General features: G+C 41.4%; 1 protein-coding gene across 18 annotated transcripts in view; it reads right to left on the bottom strand.

The window, feature by feature from the left end:
* The window catches only part of ADGRB2 (adhesion G protein-coupled receptor B2), a 1,191,470-nt gene that overhangs the window by 725,918 nt on the left and 439,935 nt on the right, over positions 1 to 25,617 (bottom strand). For 10 of the 18 annotated variants that reach the window (XM_069223308.1, XM_069223306.1, XM_069223304.1 and 7 more), the window contains exons 3-4: positions 15,930 to 16,013; positions 8,200 to 8,364 (exon numbers count right to left, since the gene is read on the bottom strand). In XM_069223308.1, coding sequence (XP_069079409.1) covers positions 8,200 to 8,364; positions 15,930 to 16,013 — 249 coding nt within the window. The remainder of the gene's footprint in view (positions 1 to 8,199; positions 8,365 to 15,929; positions 16,014 to 25,617) is intronic. The other 8 variants (XM_069223314.1, XM_069223313.1, XM_069223307.1 and 5 more) reach the window with 1 other exon arrangement.

The raw sequence follows: 25,617 nt of genomic DNA on the forward strand, positions 1-25,617 counted from the left end.
GTACAGAGATGAACACTGGGCTGAAGGTCATCTCCATTTTGATTGACAGTAATTCATTAGGATGGGGGAGGTAATGTCATCTGCCACCTGGACAGATAGTCAAATCCTAAATTAGGCCTTTTAAGTTCCCATTTTTGGTCTGGACAGTGGCTTGGTCCTACAGTAAGAGACCTCATGTTTTCATGTTTTTCAAAGGCAATAGGCCTTTTGGTGTTATTGTGATAAGTGACTGTTAAAGCCACTGGGCACTATTTTATGGTTATAAACACATCTTGTCAAAGTCTGTAGACCTGTAGTTTTGACTGTAAAAAAGCATGTTTCAAAGGCAATAAGGCCCTTATTATGAGTGTGACGGTCTGACTGCCCTATTATGACCATGGTAGATCGGCTACGGTCCAACCGCCGGCACCCCCAGGTTGCTGTCTGTCGACAGCCTGGCGGTCTCAGCTATCGCAATCTGCCAGGACAGCGCTGCCCTGGGGATTACGAGTCCCCTTTCCGCCAGCCTTTGCATGGCGGTTTCAACTCCATGCAAAGGCTGGCAGAAAGGGGGAATCGGGGGCCCCAGGGACAGCCCTGTCACTCCTTTCACTGCCTGAATTACGGGAAGTGCAATGTGCAACGGGTGTTGTCGCAGCCGAACCACAACATTGCCACCAGCTAAATTACAAGCCGGCATCAATGTTGTTGTGAGTTTTCCGCTGGGCCAGCGCACCGCCATGCAAAGGCTGGCAGAAAGGGTGTGTCGGGGCCCCATGTGGGCCCCTTCACTGCCCATGCATTTGGCATGGGGAGTGATGGGGCCCTCATGGACAGCCCCGTCACTCTTTTCACTCCCCGAATTACGGGCAGTGCAATGCGCAATGGGTGCTGTCGTACCCGAAACACAACATTGCCGCTGGCTCGATTACAAGCCGGAATCAATGTTGTGGTGAGTTTTCCAAAAACACTGTTTTCGCCCGCTGGCCCAGCGGAAAACTCCTAATAGGGCAGCCAGCATACCGCCAGCATTGGCAGTATGCTGGCTGTAGCGGCTTCGGTGGTTTTTATAAAAGACCGCTGAAGTCATAATGAGAGCCCAAGACTTTACTGGTGCATTTTTCGTATGTTGATGAAACCTGTAGATAGGTATTTTGTCACATGGCTCGAAACAAGTGGAAGTAATAGACAACAGTTTTGGTGTTATTTAACCACTCTGATAAATCCTTAATGTAGATGATTTGCATTGTGTATATTATTGTACACATTTGTAATTCTATCTGGAGCGTTTTGCTGTCTGTACATTAAATTGTTACCGGTGTGAGTTGCCGAGTTTTGATTTTGTAGTCAACAACACCTCCAAATGAGTCTTGGTTCACGCTACACCCTATTGAGGGCATCAAGTGCTAAAACAAGATTTTATTCCCAAGATTGAGCGAGCAGCAGTATGGAATCTCCAGGACACAAGAGCAAACTGCACCATTGATGCAATTGGAACCAGTTACATTGATTGCCCCGGGATCTCCTTAAACGGCTTCCTAACAGTAAAGGCCTGATTTAGAATTTGGCAGACGGATATCCTGTCCACCGTATTATGATTCTCATAGAATACAATGGGATTGAAATACGGTGGACAGGATACCCGTCACATTTACAATGGAGTAACCCCATCTGCCAAACTCTAAATCAGACCCTAAGTCTAATTTCAAAAACAGAATAGCAAGTAACTAGACTGCATTTTATTTGATTTTATAGTAATGCATGTTGATCTTAAATAGAGGAATCTTAATTTTATTATAATTTTTTATCCCTAAGGTAGAATTATCCTGTCCCAGAACAGACAACGAAATAAAAAAAATTTTTAATATTTCTTTCAAGGATATTCAATAACTATCTTTTTTACTTGTGTAAGATTTTTAGAATATAACATGCATAGTCAGTAATTTGTGAAGCAACTGATGTAACAAATATTTTTTAAGAAGATTGGCAACCTACAGTCACTTGATACGTGATACTATTCCTCGTATACCAGCACCTGAAGAGCTGACATTTTCTGGTCTATGGTCAGATGTGCCAGTGAGGGCTGAACGACTATTCATTATATGCATTTGCAACAATAGTTTTTTGGGCTTAGTTTCAAAATATGTTCAGCTTGGTTTTAGTGTCTCTAGTATGTTATTTGCAGTTTAATTGTGACGTTAGTGTTTTGCCCACAAGTATAAACTGTTAGTATGTTTTACTCACATTATTTGATTTTAAATATCTTTTCCCAGTATTCTCTGTGATCTCATATTATGGTCTTATCTCTCTGCTCCTCTCTTAACCACAACCAAACTTTCAGATATCATATTATTTGAAACTGTTTTACACAGAACACTCTAATACAGATCACAAAAATTAACGTTTGCATTAACAAGCAAAACGATAACAGAAAGGTAATAAAACAGTTTCAAAATAAATGTACATCTTCATTGGCTTAACACTACAGACTCCACAGTGAATAGATGCCTACCACAACTGAGGACAGTCACTCAACAGCACAAATGCCAAAACTGCAGAGGCCAAATGCACCATTGCATCCCTAGTACGTACTTCCCACAAGTTGGTCTACTGAATTAACTCCTAGCAACGAAGGGGCCACTCTCACCCTGAAACTAATACCAGATATCATGATCAGATCAGTGGTTAGTAGATTCCATTAATATATTCCACTATCACTTCTGTCTTCCTCAACACAACGTCTTCCTCATCTCCATAACTAACGAACTGGCATTAGGCATGTGTAATGATATTTGTGTTTTGACCACTGACTCCACGTTGCACTTAGCCTAGTAGCACACTGTCACATTAGTTACCACCAACGTAATTTTGCCTATTGACTTTATTTTAGCATTAGTCACCACCACGTTAAAAGCTGCAAGTAGTTTTCCACGTTGTACAGTGTGCTCATGTTTTTATTCTGCTTGTTTTTGTGTTCTTTCCCACCAAGGGCTTAGGCTGAAAAGAATATACTAGGACGGCAGGGAACAGTTTTGTTTTGAAGGGGCACCTTGGGATTCTGGCCAAGTTCCGATGTGTTCTTTTCAAAGCTTGCCTAAAGTAATCAGCATTTTTTTTTTATAATAAACTTCTGCAGTGAGAGGGAGTTTCTAGAATTTTCCTCTCTTGTTTGTTTAAAGAATAAGAGGCCGAGACCAGATGGACCGGGAGTAATTCAAATCTCAGACATACTCAGGACGCTGAGGTGTGTCATCCTTCCCGTGAGGATAATTAATCTCTCTCTCTGCACAATTGATTCTGGGATCTGGCGATCTGATGCTGATAGGAGGGTGATAAAGCAGATGTGCCCTTGCCTCATGGTGATGCATATTTTTTCATTCATTATTTGCTTTGCATTATACATATAGATACATATATTTACTGTGTATACTGCAGTGGGGAATCATATGTACATGTTTCCATTTCATTGTGTGTTTTTGTCAGTGCATGAGTGTTTCAGCTTGGTCATTAGTGAGGCAAAACATTTTGCCATAGTCGGAAAGTCTAAAGGGAGGTTGGAATGTATGATTTAAAAGTTAAAATATGTTTTTATTCAGAGAGTTAAAGGAAGCACCGCAAACCTTTTCTGAAAATGCAGGTGAAATTAAAATGCCTTATGATGTCTTGGCAAATGTGTTTTCTCGTTTATCAGGACTTTCTGAAGCAACCATATTCTGATAAGACAGCTCTGTTACACAGTCAGGAAAGCAAACCACCTTTTTGGAACAATTGCGCCATGCAAATAAAACAAAATAAGACAAAAAATGAACACGTTCCACCAGTGTTGGAAAGTCACTGCAAGTATTTTCTACCAGAAAAAAGGAATAGCAGGGCATCCTCTAGACATCTATCTTTAGTTTCAGACTCTGGGTGTAAGGATGTTTCATATGCTGCTGCCCTCTTTTTGGGCTCCCACACAATGTCCGCTCATACTACGGGTCTCTCTACACCAGAGGCCTTCAAACTGTGGGGCGCTCCCCCCTGGGGGCCATCAATGCATTCCCAGGGAGGCGCCAATGACTCATCAAGTACTTGTAAATGAAGATGGCCTGGAAGCGTGACTTGGCAAGTTTCCAGACTGTCTTCCTTTACATCCAGTCCTTGAAGTGGTTAAAAAAACATAGATGCGGAATGTAATGTAAAAGAATGTATTGCTATCTGATTAGCTAAACCTGTATTTATGTTTCATTTAAGATTTCTGTATTATTTCATATGCTGGTAACTGAAAGAGGAAAAACAAGGCACAGGATATTCCTTTTAGCAACATTGTGGCAGGGTCAGAAACGTGGCTAAAAAGAACAAAATATTCTTCTAGTGTTTTGTTTTTCACTTTCAGTTAACTGCATATAAAATAATGTAGAAAGCTTAAAAGATAAATAAATGCAAGTTAGGCTAATCTGATAGAAATACATTCTGTGTGTAATAGGCCAACTGCAGATTTGAGGAATGGACACTTGTGTATTTATAGTGCTACAAGGTCTCAGTCTGGAGTAGAAAGCACTATGAATATGCAATTCATTATTTTAAAATTGTGTTATTCACAGGGTAAGGTAGATTGCTGCTAAATGATTTGGTGTTTTAAGATAAAACTGGTGCTTTCACCAGATATTTTTGTAATCAATCAAAAATACACTTTCTACAACTCAATTCATAACACTGTTACATTATGTATCAAAAAGAATAACTTGTTGTCCCCATGAAGCCTCAGGTGACTCCATCAATTAAAGTCTAAACTAGCCTCCAAGCAGCCTTTACATTTGGGGGCATATTTACAAGCCCTGCTCCGCCGCCGAAGCATCACTTTTGGGAGGCTCTTGTGGCACAAACTACAGAGCCATATCTACAAGGCCACGTAAAGCCACCCTGCGTGGTTTTTCATGGCCTTGTAGATGTAGCGTGAGACTAAGCAGTGTAAGTCACTGCGTTGCCTCACACTGCGTTAGTGAGGCATGCCATGGACATTAGAGTGGATGTTCCCATGTAACACCCATGAAATTTGATTCATTCCCAGATTTATGAGAAATTGTAATCCTGGGAATGATTCAAAACCCTACGCCTCCCCAGGGGTGGTGCAAGGCAGGTGGAACAGGGAGAAATAACATTATTTCTCCCCACAGAATGCAGAACACGTAGAAGGAGGAAATTGCCGCCACTGATTCCTTTTGTGCAGGAAGGTGTCCTTTCCTGCACAAAATCAATCATCCCCACAACGCAGATACCATTGCACCATTGTGCAAGCGTGTCTGCGATGGTGCATGGCAGCCATTTGTGTGCCAATGCAGGGGGTTGGACAGAAATGTGCCCTATCTCGTAGATCTGACACATTTCTGCCCTTGCCTGGTGGCGCAGGACAAACAGCAAGGCACTTGCTATGCTGCCATGGGGCTTGTAAATATGCACCTTGGTGATTAACCAATTGCACACATTTACATTCTTTCAGGTAGCAAGCACCCTCGTGAGAATGCCTTTTTCCTCCTCAGCTTTATGTCCCTTCCGAGCTTCACAGCAGAGGAAAACTTCTCTTCAATCCAACCCTGCCCTCTCTTTACTTTTACGCAGAGGCCTTTGAAGGGCCACAATAACTGTTTAGTGTGGGTTGTGTTTTTTAAAGAAAAGTACTGCTTTTGTAAAATTAAAAAAGCATGGGGCATGTGGATCCCCATCAATCGTGTCCACTTTAGCCTCTGTTTACATGCACATGTCCTTCAAAGTGAGTTGAGGGAGTGACAGGGAGGAGGCCAGTCGGGTAATGTTCAGACAGAGCGCTCTGATCGTCTGGACCCCTTGAGCTTGATAGTGATGCTCCAGGAAGAGAAGGAAAGTAGTGAGATCCTTGGATCGCACCAAATCGATAGCCCAGAGGAAGTATTGCTATATTGGGGGGGGGGTCATATTTTAGATTACAGATGATAGAAACAGCTTCTTTAGAGAGCTGCCTTGAGGAACATGTGGAGTTTTCATTTTTTTAGGTGACGTTGCATTGGGACCCAGACTCACAACACCCCAATAGTGGGGCCTAGTGTTTTTGGTCAATTTCTGTTTTGGTTTGCTATAGTTGTACTTTTATGTCTTACATATAGCATGGTTTATGAGCTACTGAAAAATACCCCTGAAATAATCTCCTAGACGCCATCACAGAGCTCACCCCTGCCCCTCCTACACTCCCTATTCTTGCCATACATTTTTGGAGGGGGGGCCCGACTTAAAAATATTTTGCTTAGGGGGGTTCAAAGTACAAAAGATTGAAGACCTCTGCTCTACACTGCTGCAGTCTCACCTTTTCCTCGCGTATTCAAGTGCGCTTCCTTTCCTGACCACACACTCTGTTACTTCATTACTCATCTCTCCAGTGGTCTCACTAATTCCTCAGACACTGTAGTTCTCTCCTCTTGCACCTGTCTTCACCTTAACCTCCAATACCGCAGGGCTCTTTTTAGTTTTAATGCCTTAGAGCAATCTTACACATTCATTTCACGGTGCGGTTCTCTCTCAGAAGTTACTACTTCTTCATGTCCGCTTGCTCGGCTGTGCAACAGTTTCGCTCTTTCAACCCCTAGTCTGAGGAGTTTCATTCGAGCAGTCTCATCTTTCCTCTAAGATGCTGGGACTCCTCTCCAGCAGTCCCATTATACCCAGTCTTAGCATCTCATTTCTCTCAGTCATTTATTGTAACTTCCTGCAGTAGTTTCTGTCGCTCGGTAATTCCCCCTTTGAGCAGTCACTCTCTTCTGTCTCACTCCCAGTATTCTGCTCCAGTTGACCTATTCTTGCTACCCACAGGGTGGGACTCTCTCTTTGAAAGGTCTTGTATAAACCTTGCCATCTGCCTTAATAAAGGCAAAGAAAAGGCTGCTGCCCCTGGGTGGGTAGTAAGCGATCAATGTTTGGGTGCAGAAGAAACAATGGGATTTGGTGCCACTGCGCCTGCTAAACCATTCTAGCCATATTTTGTACACATGCACTTTCTTCAAGTCCACTCAACCAATCATGTTTTTTTAGAAAATTAACTATTTTTTTATTAAGTCCTCGTGACCCACGATGTGTTCTTGATGCCCTGCTGAAACTCAACTCCTCAGTATCACAGGTTGCCACTTGCTCGCCAACATTTTTCTGCCCAGTGGCTATCCTCGGACATCCATCATATTTCTTTAGAGTTTCTCTTTACACTTCCTATGAAGGTTTTGCCGAGGCTGTCACTGCTGTCCTTCCGTCCCTATTTAAAAAAAAAATTCCCAACAAAGCCCCTAAAAAATTGATTTTTCTTATCTATCTTCTGCAACTTATGTCCTCTACCAGCTGTCTTACAGGCCCGTCACATTCCTTCCAATGCGAGATGAACTCTGTGATTGAAAGTGTGATGCATGTTTTTGGTTGCCGTCCTCTGGTAAACCCTCTCGTAAAACCAGAGTAAAGTTTATGCTGCACCTTTCTTTCTCTAGCTTATTTTGAAATGCATTTCTAACTCATGACACATTTAGCGTTAGGGAGGCATTTGGCAATTAAACCACCGTAGCTTTTAAGATTTCGCAAAATGCAAGTATTACTTCGGGCACATACTTAAACGAAGCAAACGGTGTGTTACGTTTTGTATAAATTTCCAAACATAAGGGATGCAAAAATATTTGCATCTACTTACACTCCTTATGTAACTCCTTCCTGGACACCTCTGAGCACTTGAGGCAGAGTACTCCTCTGACAGCAGGTTAATAACACTAAATGCATGCATAGCAGGTTCATTCAGGAAGAAGGAAACAGAGGTTGCCACGCTTGGGTCTTTAGAGGAACAATTTGTGGCAGGGTGGGGAGAACGGAGTTGGAAGGAAGTGCATTGTTGGGGAAGGGTGATAAGGAAAGTCTGGAAAAAAGTTCCCTGTCCATTGACTATGGAAATGCATGCACCCCACTTTGAAGAAAACATTTCTTGCAGGCAATTATGGGCCACAGCTGGCTCTAGTCTGGGAGTCTGTGGCACATAGGATTTTGTGTAGCATGCTCACAGAGCCCAGCCTGGAACAGCCACCCAGTCTTGACACCTCGGTTAGAATAGTCAATGTGCCATTTAGTACACCTTCAGTGGAAAAGGAACCAATAGAATTACACTAGGGAAAGGCTGGGGTGAGGAAGGCTGGCAAAGACAGTGCATCAGAGAACCAAAATAGCCTTAGCCAACAGAGCCAGTACCTGGGCAGGCAGCAGTGTTGTTACAAATCCGGGTCTCTCTCAGCGGCCCACTGCACAACGTTCCATACGGAGAGGACACACAGGAGCGGGTGCGGATCTGCCACCCCTGACCACACGTCAGAGAGCACACACTCCACTGGGACCACTCTTCCGCAGCAGGGTCTCCTAAACAGAGAAAGACACGTGTTGGTACCAGCGTCGTCCCCGTAGACAGGGTGCCTCACAGAGAAATAGCCTCTGGTGGGCCTGCTAGAGAATATTCTAAAAGTTGGCGAACCACGGCATGGCCTTAGCAGCGCTGCCCGGACACAGCACCAACAGAAGAAGCCACATCCCCTGGTCAGGCTGTGCTACAATTTGCCCCAGTTATGTTTTACACCCCCTTCTGCCCTGGAATCCCTTTAATTCCTCCTTTTAGTCGCAGGAGGATGGTTTCAGTACAGATGAATCTTGTGAGACTGCGGGGAGGTTGTGAGAAAGACAATTTCTGACTAACATCTAGGGAATCTTGCTGATCACAGTTAGTCCCATGGCACTTCAGAATGTAATGGAAAGGTAGCTTTAAGTAATATTATACAATGTCCTACGTCATCCACCTGTTGAGGCGGATTAAGTATAAAGGTTATGGGGAATCTGTCCAGTTACTCAGAGGTGTGCCCTGTGGCAAAATGAGTTACAAAATTGCTGTAGTGCCGGTGAGACCAGCTGCACCTCAAATGCAAACAAATGGGCTTTTCTTATTGTGGAGATATAGCAGGTTCTTCAATTACATCACTAGATTGCAGAATAACAGCCTCATCAAAAGTATAATTTCTGTTCCTCAAAAGATCACAGGAAGAGAAGCCTGAGATAGAAAAAACAAGTCATTATTCCTAATCAAATCATAAAAATAATATACATATGCAAGGGCACCTTAAAAAAGGCTGTTAAACTCCACATGGGTATATAGATGGCTTGGTATGTGGTGGACCTCCTGATGACAGACAATGATGATGCTCATATCTTATTCATGGCTGATGTGCCAAATTTCACAAATACCCAGCCTCTCATAGAAACCTAGTACATTCTGTTAGCTTGTCTTGCTGATTGCATTTCTTGGAGGGCTTGACTGAAAAGTCTAAAGCACACAGAGAGCGCCACAGTGTCTTTAAGCGATACCCCAGAAAAATCTCTCTTCAGCTGTCTGGGAACCGAGGTAATCTTTATTTCCATATTTTGTAAGCAGGGATAAAAGGATGCACGTGTATCCTCTACGCCACAACAATCCCAGTATCACGAAATAAGCTTGCTATAAACAAACACTTTAAGGCAATCATGTCATTACTAAGAAAGCAGGCACAAACTCTTCCACCTTATGTAATCTACAACCTGGATAGCACAGTCGATACACATCCAGAGAACATATGATTTTAAAATAATATATCACAGGGAGACTAACAGAGAGAATGCGAAAATTAAATATAATTGAGCTGCACCCTGGCCTACAAGAGTATAATCCAAAGGTAGTGGGATGGCAGCAGCATGTCGAATACCAGTGTGATGGAATCATCATCTCCAGTATTCAGACTGCTGGGAGATAGTTTACCTGCACCTCACAAGTAGTATAGTAATGAACACATCTTTGGAACGTTCCAAAGATGTGCTCAATACTACATCTTCTAGCAGTCAGAGGACAACTTGCGTCTGAAATTCGTCCCAACCCCAATTTCAGACGTGAGTCGTGCTCAACAAATGTGTGTAACCTACCCAGATGGCTAAATCTAAACACAAAGGGAGCTAGTTTTACAGGGTTCGGGCCAGTGCAGGGGCAAGGGTATTGTGAGGGGGCTCTCATGTGGGATTATTGATCCCTACACTGGAAACTTAACCCAGAGACCCTTTGTTCTCATACTCTGGGCCTGATTTAGATCCCAGAGGACTGAAATACTCCATTGCACACTTAACCAATATCCTGTCAGCCACAGGGGCATAACAAAGGCACCCAAGCTCCCGAGGGCCCCCTCAGCACAGCACATGGCCTGAGTGAGTCCAGAGGGAGGCCCCTTCTATGTTGTGTGCAGGGGGTCACCTTCCAATTTTATTACGCCAATGGTCCGCCGTATTACGATTCCATTATATCCTAAGTAGATCGTAATACGGTGGACGGGATATCTGTCACGTTTGGGACAGAGTATTCCATCTGACGAGATCTAAATAAGGCCCTAATTTTTTGGCATGGTACATGAGGTCCAGAAGAAACATCGGCCGTAAAAAGCTGATTTAGAGTTGATATCATCTTTGTAAATATAGGGCACTGCCGCAGCGAGACGACAGTGTGAACCAATTTCCCATTGGTTTGATGTCAGTTAACAGCCAGGCACAGACATCCTCTGCTCTAAGTGGTTAAAACTCTTCGGTTACCTAGTGTTTGTGTATGAGACCTCCTTTCCTGGAGGCAGCAGCATAGATATAAATGTGAGCGGCTGACAAACTCAGGCCATATTTTATATGAGCAGAAATGGCATTAGTTATTCCTGCATAAATATTGATGGTGGTAGTATGCGCAGGCCCCTCGCAGGCGCGGCTCTGTCACACCAAGACCCAGAATTCATCAATCTTGGTGTGAACGTGGGACCGCGAATCATAAATTTGGGATTGGCAAAAACGCAGCATCCAAATTAGAGAGACGAATTTCCTGAATAAATAAGTTTGAACTGAAGCATAAATAGATGTTCGTAACCCTAAAAAAGTGCGTACATATACAAGTGCCAAACATTACGTCGTCTCTTCTACCCTTCTGCATTACAATAATATTATCGCTTTTGACCGCCAAGAATTACAGTTTTCATTTGGAGAAGAGACAGACACCCATTGGCACCTACCCCATCACCGGCAATGGTAGCAGCACAGGCGGTCTGTAGGAATACAGACCGGCCTGGCCATTCTGCAACAGTTTAGTGGCTAATAGCCTTAATCTTATTCAACATACAGTGGACATCAGCTCGCAGCCCTGGCTAAATGTAGCAAAAACGAATTTACTAAACACATTTGCAAGGATAGGGCTGGTTTAAATGAAGTGTACTGATACATCTGAAATATTGATCGGTTTAATATGTAAGAAATGTCACTATTCCTGTCTGTAAAAACATATGTTTACCTGTTAGTCGTATGAATCCTTCCGATACGTTACTAAATATGTCACCGATACACCCAGAAATATTACCTGTTTGCTGTGCACCTGCTCCAGATATATTACTGCATAAGACATCGACATATAAACAGTTACCTGCTTGAAGGGTAAGGTCAGCATCTTTCACTCTGTGATTAACAGTGGGACACATTTAACTGTGTGATTGTTTCAAACTTGAGCACCTTCAAAAAATCAAGATATCAATAATCATGCGCTCTTACCTGCTCCATCTCTGGATGCAGAATAAATACTAAGGATATGTTGTCAGTGAAAAGGATCTTTGTTCCTAGTGCATAATAATAATTTGCTGTCGGAGTACTCCTCCAAGCCCACTACCAGTTTGGTGAGGGAGGGTGGCAGTAATTAACTGAATTTCAGGTACTCTGCAGCTCTATCAGCTTGCATTGTGCATTCAGTGTTTGATTCACTATCATTGCAACCTTTATGCACTACAGCAAAATACATAGGGCCTCATCTACAAGGAAATGGTGCAGTGCCAGAAGCAATTTTGCTGCGCCAAGCTGCATCATTTCCAAAACGCAGGGAAGCACCGTGTTTAACAGAATACAGTGCATCCCTGTGTTTCCCCCTGCGCTGACGCTAAATTAGCTGCCTAGCGCCAACGCAGCCACCATTGCGCCATGGAACAAGAATGGCTGCATTTAGGGGGAGATTGTTTTTGTGCAGGAAGTGGCAGCTTCCTGCACAAAAACAATCTTTAATGGTGATTTGCTCCTACTATGTGTGTTGTAGAATGCATCACACATAACAAGTATTTCTCCTCCTTGCGCTACTCTAACGCCTCCCCTGAGGGGGTGGGGGGCGTTAGTGTTTGGCGCTGCCTCTTGTTTACGATTTCTCATAAATGTGAGGCAGTGTCAAAAAAGCAATGGGTGCTGCATGGATACGCCCACAGCAACACCCGTTGCATGCCCCTTAAGCACAGAAAACTGCACCAGGGCAGTCCAGATCTACAAGGCCGCCTTAAGCCAGGAAAGGTGGCTTAACGCCGCCTTGCAGATACGGTGCACTGCACAGCGCCACCGGAGAGTCGCAAAATGTGACAATCTGGTGGCACTAGGGCCTCGTAAATGAGGCCCATAATCTGCATTATACAAGATTAATTAGCATGAAGTGGCTCGTCATATTTTATATGGTTTAGCTAAACTCTCCATCTTCGATTTTTGGTATATTTTTCAGCACACCAGTCAGCTTGTGGAATAGATATAGCGTCTGGAGTAACCCGTAGCCATTAGTTATATCCAGTCCTGTTACTAGTCCAAATTCTCCAGCAATTATACCATTTTGTTGATTACTCGGGCACTTATACGTTCTTTGGAGGAAGTACACTACAGTTTAACACTATGGCGCAACGTGAATTTCTTGGGTGTGTTTCTCAAAGGAAGATCAACTCTTGGTATTTTAAGTAATCCTGCGTCTTGGATAGTTGGCGTTATATGTTAAATTAGTATTTCAAGTATCTGTAATCAATGTTTAACCTATTTGTGCAACTTAACTAGTTGCAACAATGCTATAACCTTTCACTAACACCACCCGCATTTGTGATCTTGCCAGTTACTCGCATGAACTGAAACCAGTGCAAAGTTTGAACCATTAAATGGCAAAATAGTTTCAAGGTGCCTAGTACCTGTACACCTATGCATACGTTAACAGGACTACGAATATATCTACTTGATCGAAAACCGTCCCTACACAAATATCTATCTGCATTTAATCCCTCCAAGCAACGGTCCTACGTACTACTAGTGCGGGCGCTAGAACAGTAAACTATCCCAATCCGCCATTGCATAGAAAGTGAATTTGACAGGATGTGGAAATTAAATGCATGTCGATATTTTAGTTGTGCAGTATTTAAAATGTATGTAAACGTGAAGTTTTTGCTGTATACATTCAAGAACTGATTTTATTTGTTTGCAGACTATGTTTTGACATGAAAAACCGAAGTACTGGGCTCTGTGTACGTTTTGCTTCTGTAAATGCGCCGGTTATTTCCTCCTGTTTCACTATAAAATATGAGCCGTTTTTCATATAAATATGTAAAAAACAAGAAAAAATGTCCTATGTTTTAAATGAATGAATAAAGCAAACGACGTTACCTACCAAAATATTTTTTCCTATGTTTTAAATGAATGACTAAAGCAAAGGACGTTACCTACCTGAGACACTGGCTCTGTGGCTTAACCAATTTTCATCATGTCCCAACCAACCACAGCCTATTGACAACCCTACAGTTTAACTACAAGAGATACGTGGGGCACTCTTTTTGTGCCTTTGACGCTCAAGACAATGACTATCACAGATATGGACGACCCTTATCACAGAATCCCACACTCTGACATTCTTGTAATCATATCTATGACAGCCCTCTTCAGCTTGATCCCTAGACCTACCCAGTCAGATTCACAGGTATGCATTCTTTACCAGGCTCTCAAGAATATTGCTCTCACAAGGCCTTGTCATCTCGCTGTGGATATATCTGATGGCACGTATATTCCAACACTCTATTAGTAACATCTGCTTGTCCCACCTCAAAATTACCAGAACGATGTCTCTTTGAGCAATCACAATTTGTTAATCATCTTATGTCTTATTGGTATCAACAGTGGAAAGACAAATTCCTTCCACCATTTTTTCCAATGTCAGTTCATCAGATATTTGTGTCTTTGAAACTGACCACGTGGTTTTTAATGGCTTGCTTTCTGTTGAGTCAAATCGGGTGTCTAGTTGAGTCAGAAATCAAAAAGTCTCTAACCTGTCGATTTAGCTAACATATTGGGTTATCCAGTCACTCTGCTGAGTGCACTTGCTAAGTTCTATAGAAATGAACTGTCGATGGAGTAATGGTTCATTTAAACATGGCTAACATTTTGGAGTTGGATTTTAAAAAAGAAGGAAGGATATTTTTTCCTCTTTGGGTTTTTATGCGGTGCATAGCACTCTGACCTCACAGGAGGAGGGTTTTTTGATTAGAGGATTTTAGGTAAATCCTGACAGTAATCACTGTTGTTCATGTGGAGAGTTTATCAACCGCTTAAACACTAGGCCTTCAACTGATGAAAGCACAGGAGACTCGCAACACAGAAGAAGGCATCTCTGAATATCGTCTGATAGAGCCTTACTTCCTAAAAAAAAACCTTTCAGTGTGTTTGTTTTGCAGATCTACCACTGCAGGCTAGAATCAGTCCGAAAAGTCATTGAAAAAATATATATATTGAGCATTCAAAGTCAGGCACATTTAGGGGTCCTTGGTTCATTGCGATTTTTGCTTCTCTGGAGGATGCAGGATGACAGACCACTTTTTAAGTGGTTGAAGTGATTGAAACAGTTTAAAACTATATTTGACTATAAGTGGCAACAGATAAAACATGTCCAATAAATAAAATTACTTGAGATGGATAAAAATACATGTAGTCTAACCATATACTACTCAAATAGTCACTTAAAATGAAAGAGATTGTAAAACAAAGAAAAGAGCAAGGTCAATAGTAGTCAAGTGTCTGGAGAGCTTCCCATAATGACTGAAAAATAAAGGCAGCTTTTTAATCATTAAGGTGCAATATAAGTTTAGGCTCTACATGTCAACAGACTGAAAATGTTTTTTAAAGTGATATTCCATAGTTCTGTCGCCATACCCAAGGACAGAACATATTTTGCAGCCTTTTTATGTGGAAACCCCATTCTGAACAAATAATGTATGAGTGTAAAATGTCCATAGTAAAAAAAAAAAAAAAAAAAAAAAAATACTAGCTAGTAACACGGAGGGATTTGACTGTAAACAATGGAAAGGTTGTGTTTTGGAGTCTTCCTTGGAAACGGCAGATTTATTTTTTTAATTGATTTTTTTTTCACAAAGGACAAATGTGTTAAAAAGAGAGGGTCTTTTCCAGTATGTGTTTTAACCTGCAAAAATACAGGAGCTAGTGTCTCAGAATTTAACAGTCTTACAAATGAAGTAAACAACAGTGAAATGTATCCCTTACTTTTTTGTTCTTTCATTTGTGCATCCCGTTTTCATGAAGAATGGAATCGTTTGTGCATCCATTTTTCTAGTAGAATGGAATTATCTTTAATGTTTTATGTTATTTAATATCAATTGTTATTTTTCCATGTATCCGTTGCTCTTGCTTTCATGTGCCCAATTTACTATTATTCATCACAAATTGGTGACATCCCTGATCCGGGGCAGAGTTCCTCGTAAAGGATCCAACTACAAATATTCCACCACAATCAAGCTAACGTTTTGAGTGAAATGTGTTACTTTTTAATGCAATTTGATGCACTGTTGTCTCTTGTCTCATTGTACTTACTGAAATAAAGAAGTTTGCCAGAATTCTACAGGTATGGCTCGGCCACCAAAAAGAGACCACATGAATATTATCATAGGCAAACAACATTTCTACTAGTGGATTCATTTAATAGCATTGTACATAAATGTTTAAGAGCTCATTCTATAAACAAGAACATTATCCTCAGCACATTCATGTATTCATAATCTGTGACTCTTTCTTAAAGGATTATAAAAATAGTCCGGTATATGTACCTGTTTGTGCCATATAAATACCAGGCTCGTCGGCTGATCTTGGACGCTGAGTTTTCACTTTCTGATTGTCTTCATAGCTTTCGCCTAGAAAATGCAAAAAATATTTGTGAACCTGGAAGATATAGCTTTATTTCTTAATGTCTAGCATGAAAGGGATTACACAACACAAATTTGGGGGTGGCTTTGCTTTGGGCTATGAGATAGGATACCAAGGCATGTTACCAGAATCCACTTCCTTTAAATCACCTAGAGTTTGAGCGTTGAATTCTTCGTTGGTGTTCTCAAACTGAAAGGGGATTCTCTCTCGTCATACAGGCAGTTATTCAGAATCTTTGGAGAGCAGCTAAATACAAACACAGTATCCCAAATATAAAATTGACAGGCATTAGTCAATGTGGTATAAGGAATCTGTCTCCTGATCATGCAGGCACCAGAAAAAGATTAATACTGGGCAACTGTGAGTGGGGAAAACTTTTACAGAACTATGAGTCTGGCTGGTGGCCTGAGGACAACAACACGTACCACTAAGGATGTTATAGATAACTATACCATAGGGCCCTGCCGTATTAGCTTATCCACTCCAACCTAAATGTGTTACAACAAAGAATGTTGTTGTGTTCAAACAAATCCACAATCTACAACACATTTTTTGATATGTAACACACAGTAAATAGTGTGCATTGTCTGGCCCATAGGAAGTTATGTAGCTGGTTGTGGGAGGCATGTACAATGTCACAACCGTTCAACCTACTTTACTAACATGGAGGAACACTCTATAGTGCAGATTAGGAGCTGTGAAGAATTAAGTGCACACTGTTTTTTAATATTTAACCATTACTATTGAAAGATTTGCCTTTACAGATGTCTGTTTAATAAAAGTTCATTTAAAAACTGGTTAATGAGGGCTAACGTCCCTTTCAGAACTTCCAGAGGCTGTAGGTGCAACATTCGAACACAATATTATATTTACATCCATGACTAGGCAGTTCCAATAACAACTTTATAAGTATGCACAGTGTGGGGCATCAGGGGTATTATACAATCACTCCAGGGATCTGTGTTTTCCCGCATTGTCACAGCTTTGAATCCTAGTATGTCCAATAAGCATTTTATCCTTATGAGGCAGAGACAAATGAGTAGTATTGAGTTGGGCAACAAATAACTGGCCTCGAGGAAACATGGGTGAGTGATGATTTTGTATTTGATACGTATTATGTAATATCTTGCCCAGCTACCCACTCTTCTTGAGGTCATGCAAAGTGTGAATTGACTCTTCCTCTAAACACCTCCATTGAATGTAAATGTACTAAGCAGTGTACTAATAGAAATTATGTTGTTGGTGTCAAAATACAGCTGAATTATATGTATGACCCTCTGCCACTGGTTAATGTATGTATCCCACCAGATTGCTCGAATATCTACATTAAGACTGATGTTTTACAATTGACGATCTCTTTCTTAGAAAGGTAACCTACTGGCAATGTATTGATATTCGGGGACTTAGATGCAAAGCGCTCTACATCACTGGTGAAGTATTCAGAGATAATGATTTAGAATCTACTTGGAATATTCCCAACTGCTGTTAAATGCAAAGTCTTAGGCAGACAAAAGATGAGCCTTGCTTTTAAGACAGCTTTTAAAGGTTGGTCACATTTTTGTAAATGATTATATTGATGGGGATATACCTGCCAATTCGGTCTGGATAGGGTCTAATTCTCGAATGCTAATCGATTCTGTTATGTCTTCTTATATATTATAACACAGCTATGTTTTCCTCCTGTTAGTGACCATCATTTTATTTTATGTAGCACCTCCAGAGGCTATCCATCTATCCAGAGGCTGTAGTTGACATTTATCTAGAGGTGACCTTGTAGGCCTTAATTAGAACAGTCAGTCATACTGGAATACTGAAACCTTTAATAATCTATTCGACTGAATTACTTCAACAAACCTAAGTGGACCCTTTAGCAAAAACACCAATTATTTTCACTCTTTGATTTTATTGTCCCAAAAATGGTATACTCGTTAAAAAGGAAGAACATTATATAAAGCAGTAACTGTTTTTTTATTGCCAGGGCACAAAATAATGTGGAATAACATTTAGGCGCAGACCTAAATTAAGGCATAGGTAAAGTTTGTTTAATTGTTCTAGTACAGCGTATGCACTCCTAAAAACAAAAACGAAGCTTGCTGACTATAAAACAAATGTGTGCCAGCAGATAGCCCAAGACCAAAACTGGTGATCACTCCAAGAGGCTGTTGGATCCAATGCCCCACAACACTTCTGGCATCTAATTCATACAGTCTCACAAAACACGCGCATCTGCAATTTCTAATAAGGAGCAGGAATGTGCTCTTATGCTTCCTCTCCTTATGCTAGAAAAAGGACAACTCCAATCGATTGATGGAACTAAAACCTGTCAACTATACCCTAATTCATTGCTAGTTGTGATCACTAATCCCTACATCTATGGATTCTTAAATTACAGAATAGTGTAAAAGAACGCAGCTGCAAAAGACCCTGATGTTTTGCCAATTTCAATAATGAAAAATGACCGATTAAAGTAAGATTCTTATACTTGTTGTTCAAACCCGTCTCGCCTAGTTCCCCATGATTGTATACTGAGTATTATCATGCCTCTCCATGAAGGCGTGTAGGGCCCGGCAAATTGCATTCTTCAATGCCAGTGGTAAAATATTTTGTAAATCTTTACTAGACCATCTTCAGGCTTGTGCATAGAAAACGGAATCCTCCTCACTGAACAATGTGGCTTTCGCTCTCAGCACTCTGTTTCAGAGCACTGTGGCACAGACTTTTCTGGCTAAATAGAACTTAATTAGAAATCAGTGAGTCCATGGCGCCTTTACTGATTTTACCACAACCTATGATAGTGTAGACAGACAGACCTACTTTGTGACAGAAGCTGAGTTACTTGAGCATCCTAGATGGCCCAGTGAAACGTCTAGTTGGCCTCCAATCTAATACTTTGTGTAGGGTTTTAATGGGCTGAGAAAAAGCCTTAATGTCAGAGAATGGGCAGAAACAGGCTTGCCTTCTCGCCATGCTTCTTTTCTTAATGTACATTTATAATTTTCCACAAATATTTTAATGGCTACAATGTTCCCTCCACATCTAGGTAAAATAGCTTTCTATTTGCATCTTTGTGCAGGTAATGTTATCTTTGATCTCACCTCCATAGGCCTATATTGTATTTTTGCTTTTCTAAACTCTTGTGCACAAGGACGTTTTCTAAACGTTAATTTAGCCAACAGTAAAGTAGTTATCTTCTCAAAATCCCAAAGAAACATTACGTTTAAATAGAGAATTCGAAACCTGAAAATGGAGAGGGTTGTGCACTACACCTACCTCAGAATGTCCTTCAAAACAATAGTTTTGTGAACCCCTATATTCAGCAGCAACCCCACGTGCCTTATCTCATGAAGGTGGTATCCTCAAAATGCACAGTCCCTTGGTTTAAACTATATAAAACAACATTTCATATACAAAACTCCACCTGTCTGTTAAGCTCCCTACTGCTTTAAATGAACGCAAAAACTATTTTGATAAAGTATGTCAAAATGAACACAACTATTTCGTTCCAAACAGAATAATGTCGTTGGTAACGCACTCAAACAATTCTTATTCTGAGCCTGTCCATGTTCACACTCTATCCGGAATGTATTCTGGTACCTCACATTACCTAAAATCAACTGGTGCCACTGCAGCATCAGCTGTAGGTCCACGTGGGAGGTATCCAGACATGACAAAAATGGCAGCACTTGGTGCTGTTGACATCAGTTGCACCTGGTTTTTGCACAACTTAAAGAGGACAAGGGGAAAACAAAAGCATGCATTAACTGTGAAGGAAGTACACCAAGCTACAAACTATAAGGAGAATGTATGTCATGTGGTAAAACTGGTCCATGAAGCAAATATGGGATGCACATTTGTGCACCGCAAGAAAGCTTGTTTAAATCAAAGCATCAGGAAGACAGTATTGAATGGGACTGTGTAGGGAAGACTGGATGGGCTGGATTTATCCTGGGATCAAGATGCCACAAACTTATGGGGAATGGTTGCCTGGAAAACGAGTTTATGTGTGCCAGTAGTCTTTGAACTAATGCTCATGTGCAGCATTCTGGTGTGCCCACTGAACACCAGCTCCACAGATGTAGAGTAATTATGACACATTTCATCTTTAAGCCCATACAAGTGAAAAACGCCTCAGTTGATATTGAATTACAACAGGACATCACCCTTCCACCATCTTTTCCTTCCTTAATGGCTGAAAACTTGTCGACTTCACATCTCTTGCAATGTACTTAAATTCCAACTCTAGAAGACTGAAAAACTGCACCTGGGAATGTTTACAGATACTTGTATAACTACTGGGGGTCCCCATCTCAAGGAACTACTGGGTAGTTGTAGTTTCCTGAACAGATCAAGATGATCTCTTTTTTGTCATAATGCATAGTATGTCTTATATGTTTGGTGTAAAGGTCAAGAGAGTAAGATTCTCAAAGTTCAGAAAATAACTTCTGTAGGTTCTCGTGCGACACTAATATTAGATTTCAGACTATTCTGGCATTCACAAAGGTTACTTGAGTATATTGGGAAGTTGTGACTGTCACGGTTTTCTTAAGATTTGTTTTTAATTGTACAAATGTATATTGGAAAATTTGAAATTCAAGTTTTTTTCTACACCGAGAAAATATTTTTCCTCAAGGAGAAATCTCCCTTACGATCCCTCCCCACAATTTTGGAAACATATTCACTCCATCCCTTGACAGCAGTAAATCACTGACCATGTTCCATGTGGGAATGAGCCTAAAAACCTTATGAACACCCCAAAGTACATATGTTCGTGGGTGTCCATATATTTTCAAGGACGTCACAATCCTGAGCACCTCACCCTGACCGTCGCAGAAGATTTACGTTTACATAATACTACATTATGTTGTAAGTTAAATTAAAATGTTGTGAATACAAAACATGAAATGCACTTGCAAATTAAACCATTTGTTCATGGACGCAATACTCACAGGTACATACAGCTGTGTGAATTGGGGCATAATTATGAATTTTGTATCTTCATGTGAACTAGGATAAGTCATTATTAGTCTTTCTTCGGGGAGATCCCTCCACTTTTCTTATTTCTTTTCTTGTTGGTTGTACTTCAGAATGAAAATACCTCGGCATTAGCCTAGAACTGAATCATATAAGATGCTGGGAACTGAAGTTGGTGCTCATGAGGGATGAAAATTCAGCAGTAAACTCTAAATTGCAGTAAGTTAAACCTTAATATCCTTAGATGTGTGTAGTGATCTATAAAATTGTCAAATCCCTCAAATGTCTTTATGTGTTGCAGAAATAACCCTACAAAATGTATTTCTATGCAGTATTTGAACCAACTTACGTCTAATGCAATTAGTTTCACATGGGTTATTAAACCTCTCAGGATTAACTCTGGCAAATGTATTATTAGGTGGTTGGTGACATTGGAATAGCAGATGTGCATCCCCACCACTGGCGAGCTTGACCTTTAGTACTGTATCGATGTTTGGAAAAAGGGACCATGTGGCCTTTTGAGCTAACTGATCGCCCCTGAAGAACTGGGAATACTAGGTCTTCTCCAACCCCCCCCCATACTGAAGGAGTACTTATACGCTGATGGAAGACCCATGAAGAGATAGGATGGGAAGGTAAACTAAACTTAACCCCCTCTGGCATGGGATATACCTGAAGCAGACAAATTGGCATAATGGATTTTGCTTCTGGGATAACATTGGCATTTCACTGTTGGGCGACGTGTGGGAGAGCCCTCAAAAGAAGTCTTATAGTAACCTACAGTCAGACTTGTAGATGTGCAAGACACCATTTGTTTAACATACAATTATGTCACATTCTAGAGAGTGAGTGTCCTAAGGGATCTTCTCTATCAGAGTATAACCCTTTAGAGTCCATTAGATATTAGAAAGAACTGAAAAGGTCTGTATCTCTAACACAAACACCTCTCTTCTTATCAGTTACCCCACTAATCTATCAGTAGTACACTCTAAATGGGAGGAGACTGTTGGGCAGATGGATGAGGCAGTCTGGAGTGATGCTCTACTAGCCCCCGGGAACTGTCAATATTGGAAAGTTCCGAACTGATACAAATAAAATATCTATTTAGAACCTATCTAACCCCAATCCCTATGGAAGGTGGTAATGGTATGCTTCCCTACTTGCACCAAATTTGATGAGAGTGAGTTTCTGTCTCAACATGGCATGGTCTAGTCTTACATTCGAAATTTCCTGGAAATATGTTATAAAGACAGCTAATGAGTTACGGCTGAGGCCCACTGACCTTTACTCCAAGACTTGTTCGCTAGCAATACTGAAGGAGGTGGGCAGTAGAGGGGGAAAGAACCTTAGTGGGTATAGGTACGATACTAGCCAAGAAGGGCATCACCCATCAGTGGAGGTATGAGAATACAACATCGTCCAAGGCCTGGTTGAGGGGTATGGATTGTGTGCAATGGTGAAGAAACTCTTCTGCATGGCTAGATACCATCCCAAAAAACACAAAGAGCAATGAGGTGCATGGTGGCCCCACTTTCAATTTAGTGAGATATAATTTGCGACAAAGAACTATAAATGAATAACGATCTCTATATGATTACATTGCCTTCTATTGTATGCTAGAGTGATACACCTTTTTCTGCCATGTGATAGTCTTGCTATTAAGTAAGTTATAGGAAGACTAAATTAAGTGTGAATGTTAAGTTCCTTGATATTCACTACACAACCTCAATAGAAACAAAAATAACTGGTTAATAAAACGTAATGTACTTTCTGGCTCAAACAGGATCCTCTTAGCAACGAAGCATGAACCTTTGGAATTCAAATGTCTAACATTGTCTTTGCTGTGCAGATGCAGTACATTGGGTCATACAAATCTTCCATCTCGGTAAACAAAGGTAACTTTTCCTTCGGAAAGCACACATTAATGGCATATAGGTTCAGAACAATGCCCATAAGGTTGACACCGAACTAATACATCACCTCCTCAACAAACAAAACATGTACTGGTTTGGATGTAATTTAGCAGCATGTCACCGACACATTACGATGCTTGGTTCTGTTATTAAATAAAACTGGTAATAAAGCACATACCCGAGTCATAAATGATTGAATGTGGTGTTTTATTTACCACAGGACTTTACTCATTCTTAGCTGGTGGGTGAATGCAATGATACATAATGACTATAGGTCCCAAGTGTACATATTGACTAGGGATTATCAGTTAGGGAATCAGTGGCTTCAGGGAATCAGCTACTCATACAAGTTGGCAGCTATAAGTGCCACTCTGGATTGGACAGACTATGAAAAAAGTCCTCCAGGGACCTTTCCAGATCACCCATGAGCAGACCTTCCTCACACAGTCGCAGTGAACTTTATGATGAAGGATGGGAGATATATGCTCACACATTAGGGCTACCATCTATGTCAACGATGCTTTAGCTTCTCCCACCTCTACCAAGCACCTCCCCCGCACCAAGCACCTCCCACTCCACCAAGCACCTCTAAAGGCAATGTGCTGAAAAGCACTCCCTATTCAATAGCTGATATGCACAGCTTCCCTGGGCTGCCATTTGAGTCACTCTTGATCGTACAGACCTAAAACATGTGTTATGGTGCTCTACATTTAAGTATCTCTCAAGATACCCAACAGGTAGAAGGGTTTCCAACGCATATTATGGTAACCTCCTTGATGATGGAGTTGGCAAACAACATCCACTCTCACAACCTGGAGACCATCTTTGTTTGAGATGCTTAATCCTCCTCTCCTCTCATGGAATCCTTTCATGGCCAATTTAAAGTAAGGAACCTCAGAGCAGACTCAAATAGTAAGTGGGAGCTAATGGCTCCCTTGGACCCCCACCAAATCAAAATGTCAAAGTTTTTATCTGACAATTGAACCTTGGCTCTTTGTTAGGCAAAGTAAATGAGCATAATAACAAAGTGTGTTCGAGGGAAAAAAGAGAATCCACCAGTCATCTTTATGAGGAGACCGGTTTATTTCTGGTGTGGTTGTACAACCTCACCATGTAACAAACTCACAAACCCATCTTGGTCTAGTCAGGCTTATTTGCCTGACCATAGCTCAACCCTAGGTAGCCATGGCTTTGAGCAGTCAGGTTTTGTCAAAGGAGCAAGTGCAAAGCATTTAGGAGCATAAAATAGTTGAATAAGAAAGAAGTGCAACACAAAGAAAATACAACACAAATTTATGGAAATAGCTCTTATTTTTATGAATTGTAGACACCAAGATTAACAAATTCTACCATACGGTTCTGGATATATAAATTGTTGAGTAAAAACATAAATCAGTGCTTTTCGTTCGAATCATAAACAAGCATTGGCAACTACTGCAGTTAGCGGCTACTTTGAAAACTTTTAGACACTTTTGTAAAGTTGTGTTTGGTTACTCCAGCCTGCTTTAGGGGACCTGACCTGTAAGGAGCAAGTCTCAAGGGCCGAAGAGGCATTGCAGGACAGTTACCTTGCAGTGAAAGAAGTCTCCAGTCCAGTTCCAGGCTTTATAGGCGAACCACAATTGACACCATCCTGATAAAAGGGATACAGGCTGAATATGCTGCAAGATACTGTGGATGATTAGTCAATCGATGTGTGGGAGGCCTTCTTGGGGCCACCCCTCAGTCCACAAACATGGTAAGGCAACTTTAACCACAGAGGTCGATCTCTCTCAAAATCTGGTTGAAGGCCATCCAAAAAGCAGTAGTCTGTGATCTACTGGTCGCCAGTTCACTGAAAGCTAGTGTCAGTCTTGTACTCTTGTACTCAGATGACACTCCTGCAACATTTGAGCATCAAGACTGTTTCCAATGCTGTACTGCAGTCAGTGGAGAGCAAGCAATTGTGGCGATCACCTCGCCAAGGCAGGTGTCTTCAGTTTTTTGTGGCCCTGGAATTGTAACAGGAAGTCAGCCAATTGACTCTGAGTCACTTCCTCTTTCTGGGCCTCAGGGACAACCTTTCCTCAAGCAGGGCACCACAGGTGCAGTCTTCTCTTCGCTAGTCCAAGGAGCAGCAGGTACAGTCTACTCTTTGGTGCAGCCTCTTTATGCCGAGTTCAGGGAACAGCAGGGCATTTCTCCTTCAGTCCTCTCTCCAGTGCAGACATGATCTGAAGTCTGGGTGCCATTTTTATGCCCACAACTTGCTATGTGTGTATGCAGTGAGTATTAGCCAATGGGCTACCTGGTTCCCTCCTGTCTAATGACGATTCCTGCAAAGATTGCCATGTAGCTATCCCAGAGTGCAATATTCTGTCCACTCCCACAATGGCAGAACCCCTCTATTGATGGCTTGAGCTTGGTAGCCCACTCTAGAGGTACCTACGTAAGGGCAACACACCCACGGAAAAACTGTCGTGGCAAATATTTCCCTTTCTCTGTCCCAGTCTTTAACCTGTCTATCAGGGAAAAAGAGAAGCTATTCTTGTGCATGTCCACCATTTGCCCTTTAAAGGCAGCTTTCCCCCTTGAAGCTCGCTTTTCTACTCAGAGTGCACTGAGGCCTGCTAACCAGGCTTCAATGCCAATGTTCTGACCCTTAAAACATGTATGTCTCATTGACTCACACCCAATTGACAAAAGTGACTTGCTTAAATGTCCGTAG

The sequence above is a fragment of the Pleurodeles waltl genome, chromosome 3_1 (assembly GCF_031143425.1).
Source record: "Pleurodeles waltl isolate 20211129_DDA chromosome 3_1, aPleWal1.hap1.20221129, whole genome shotgun sequence".
Classification (NCBI taxonomy): Eukaryota; Metazoa; Chordata; class Amphibia; order Caudata; family Salamandridae; genus Pleurodeles; species Pleurodeles waltl.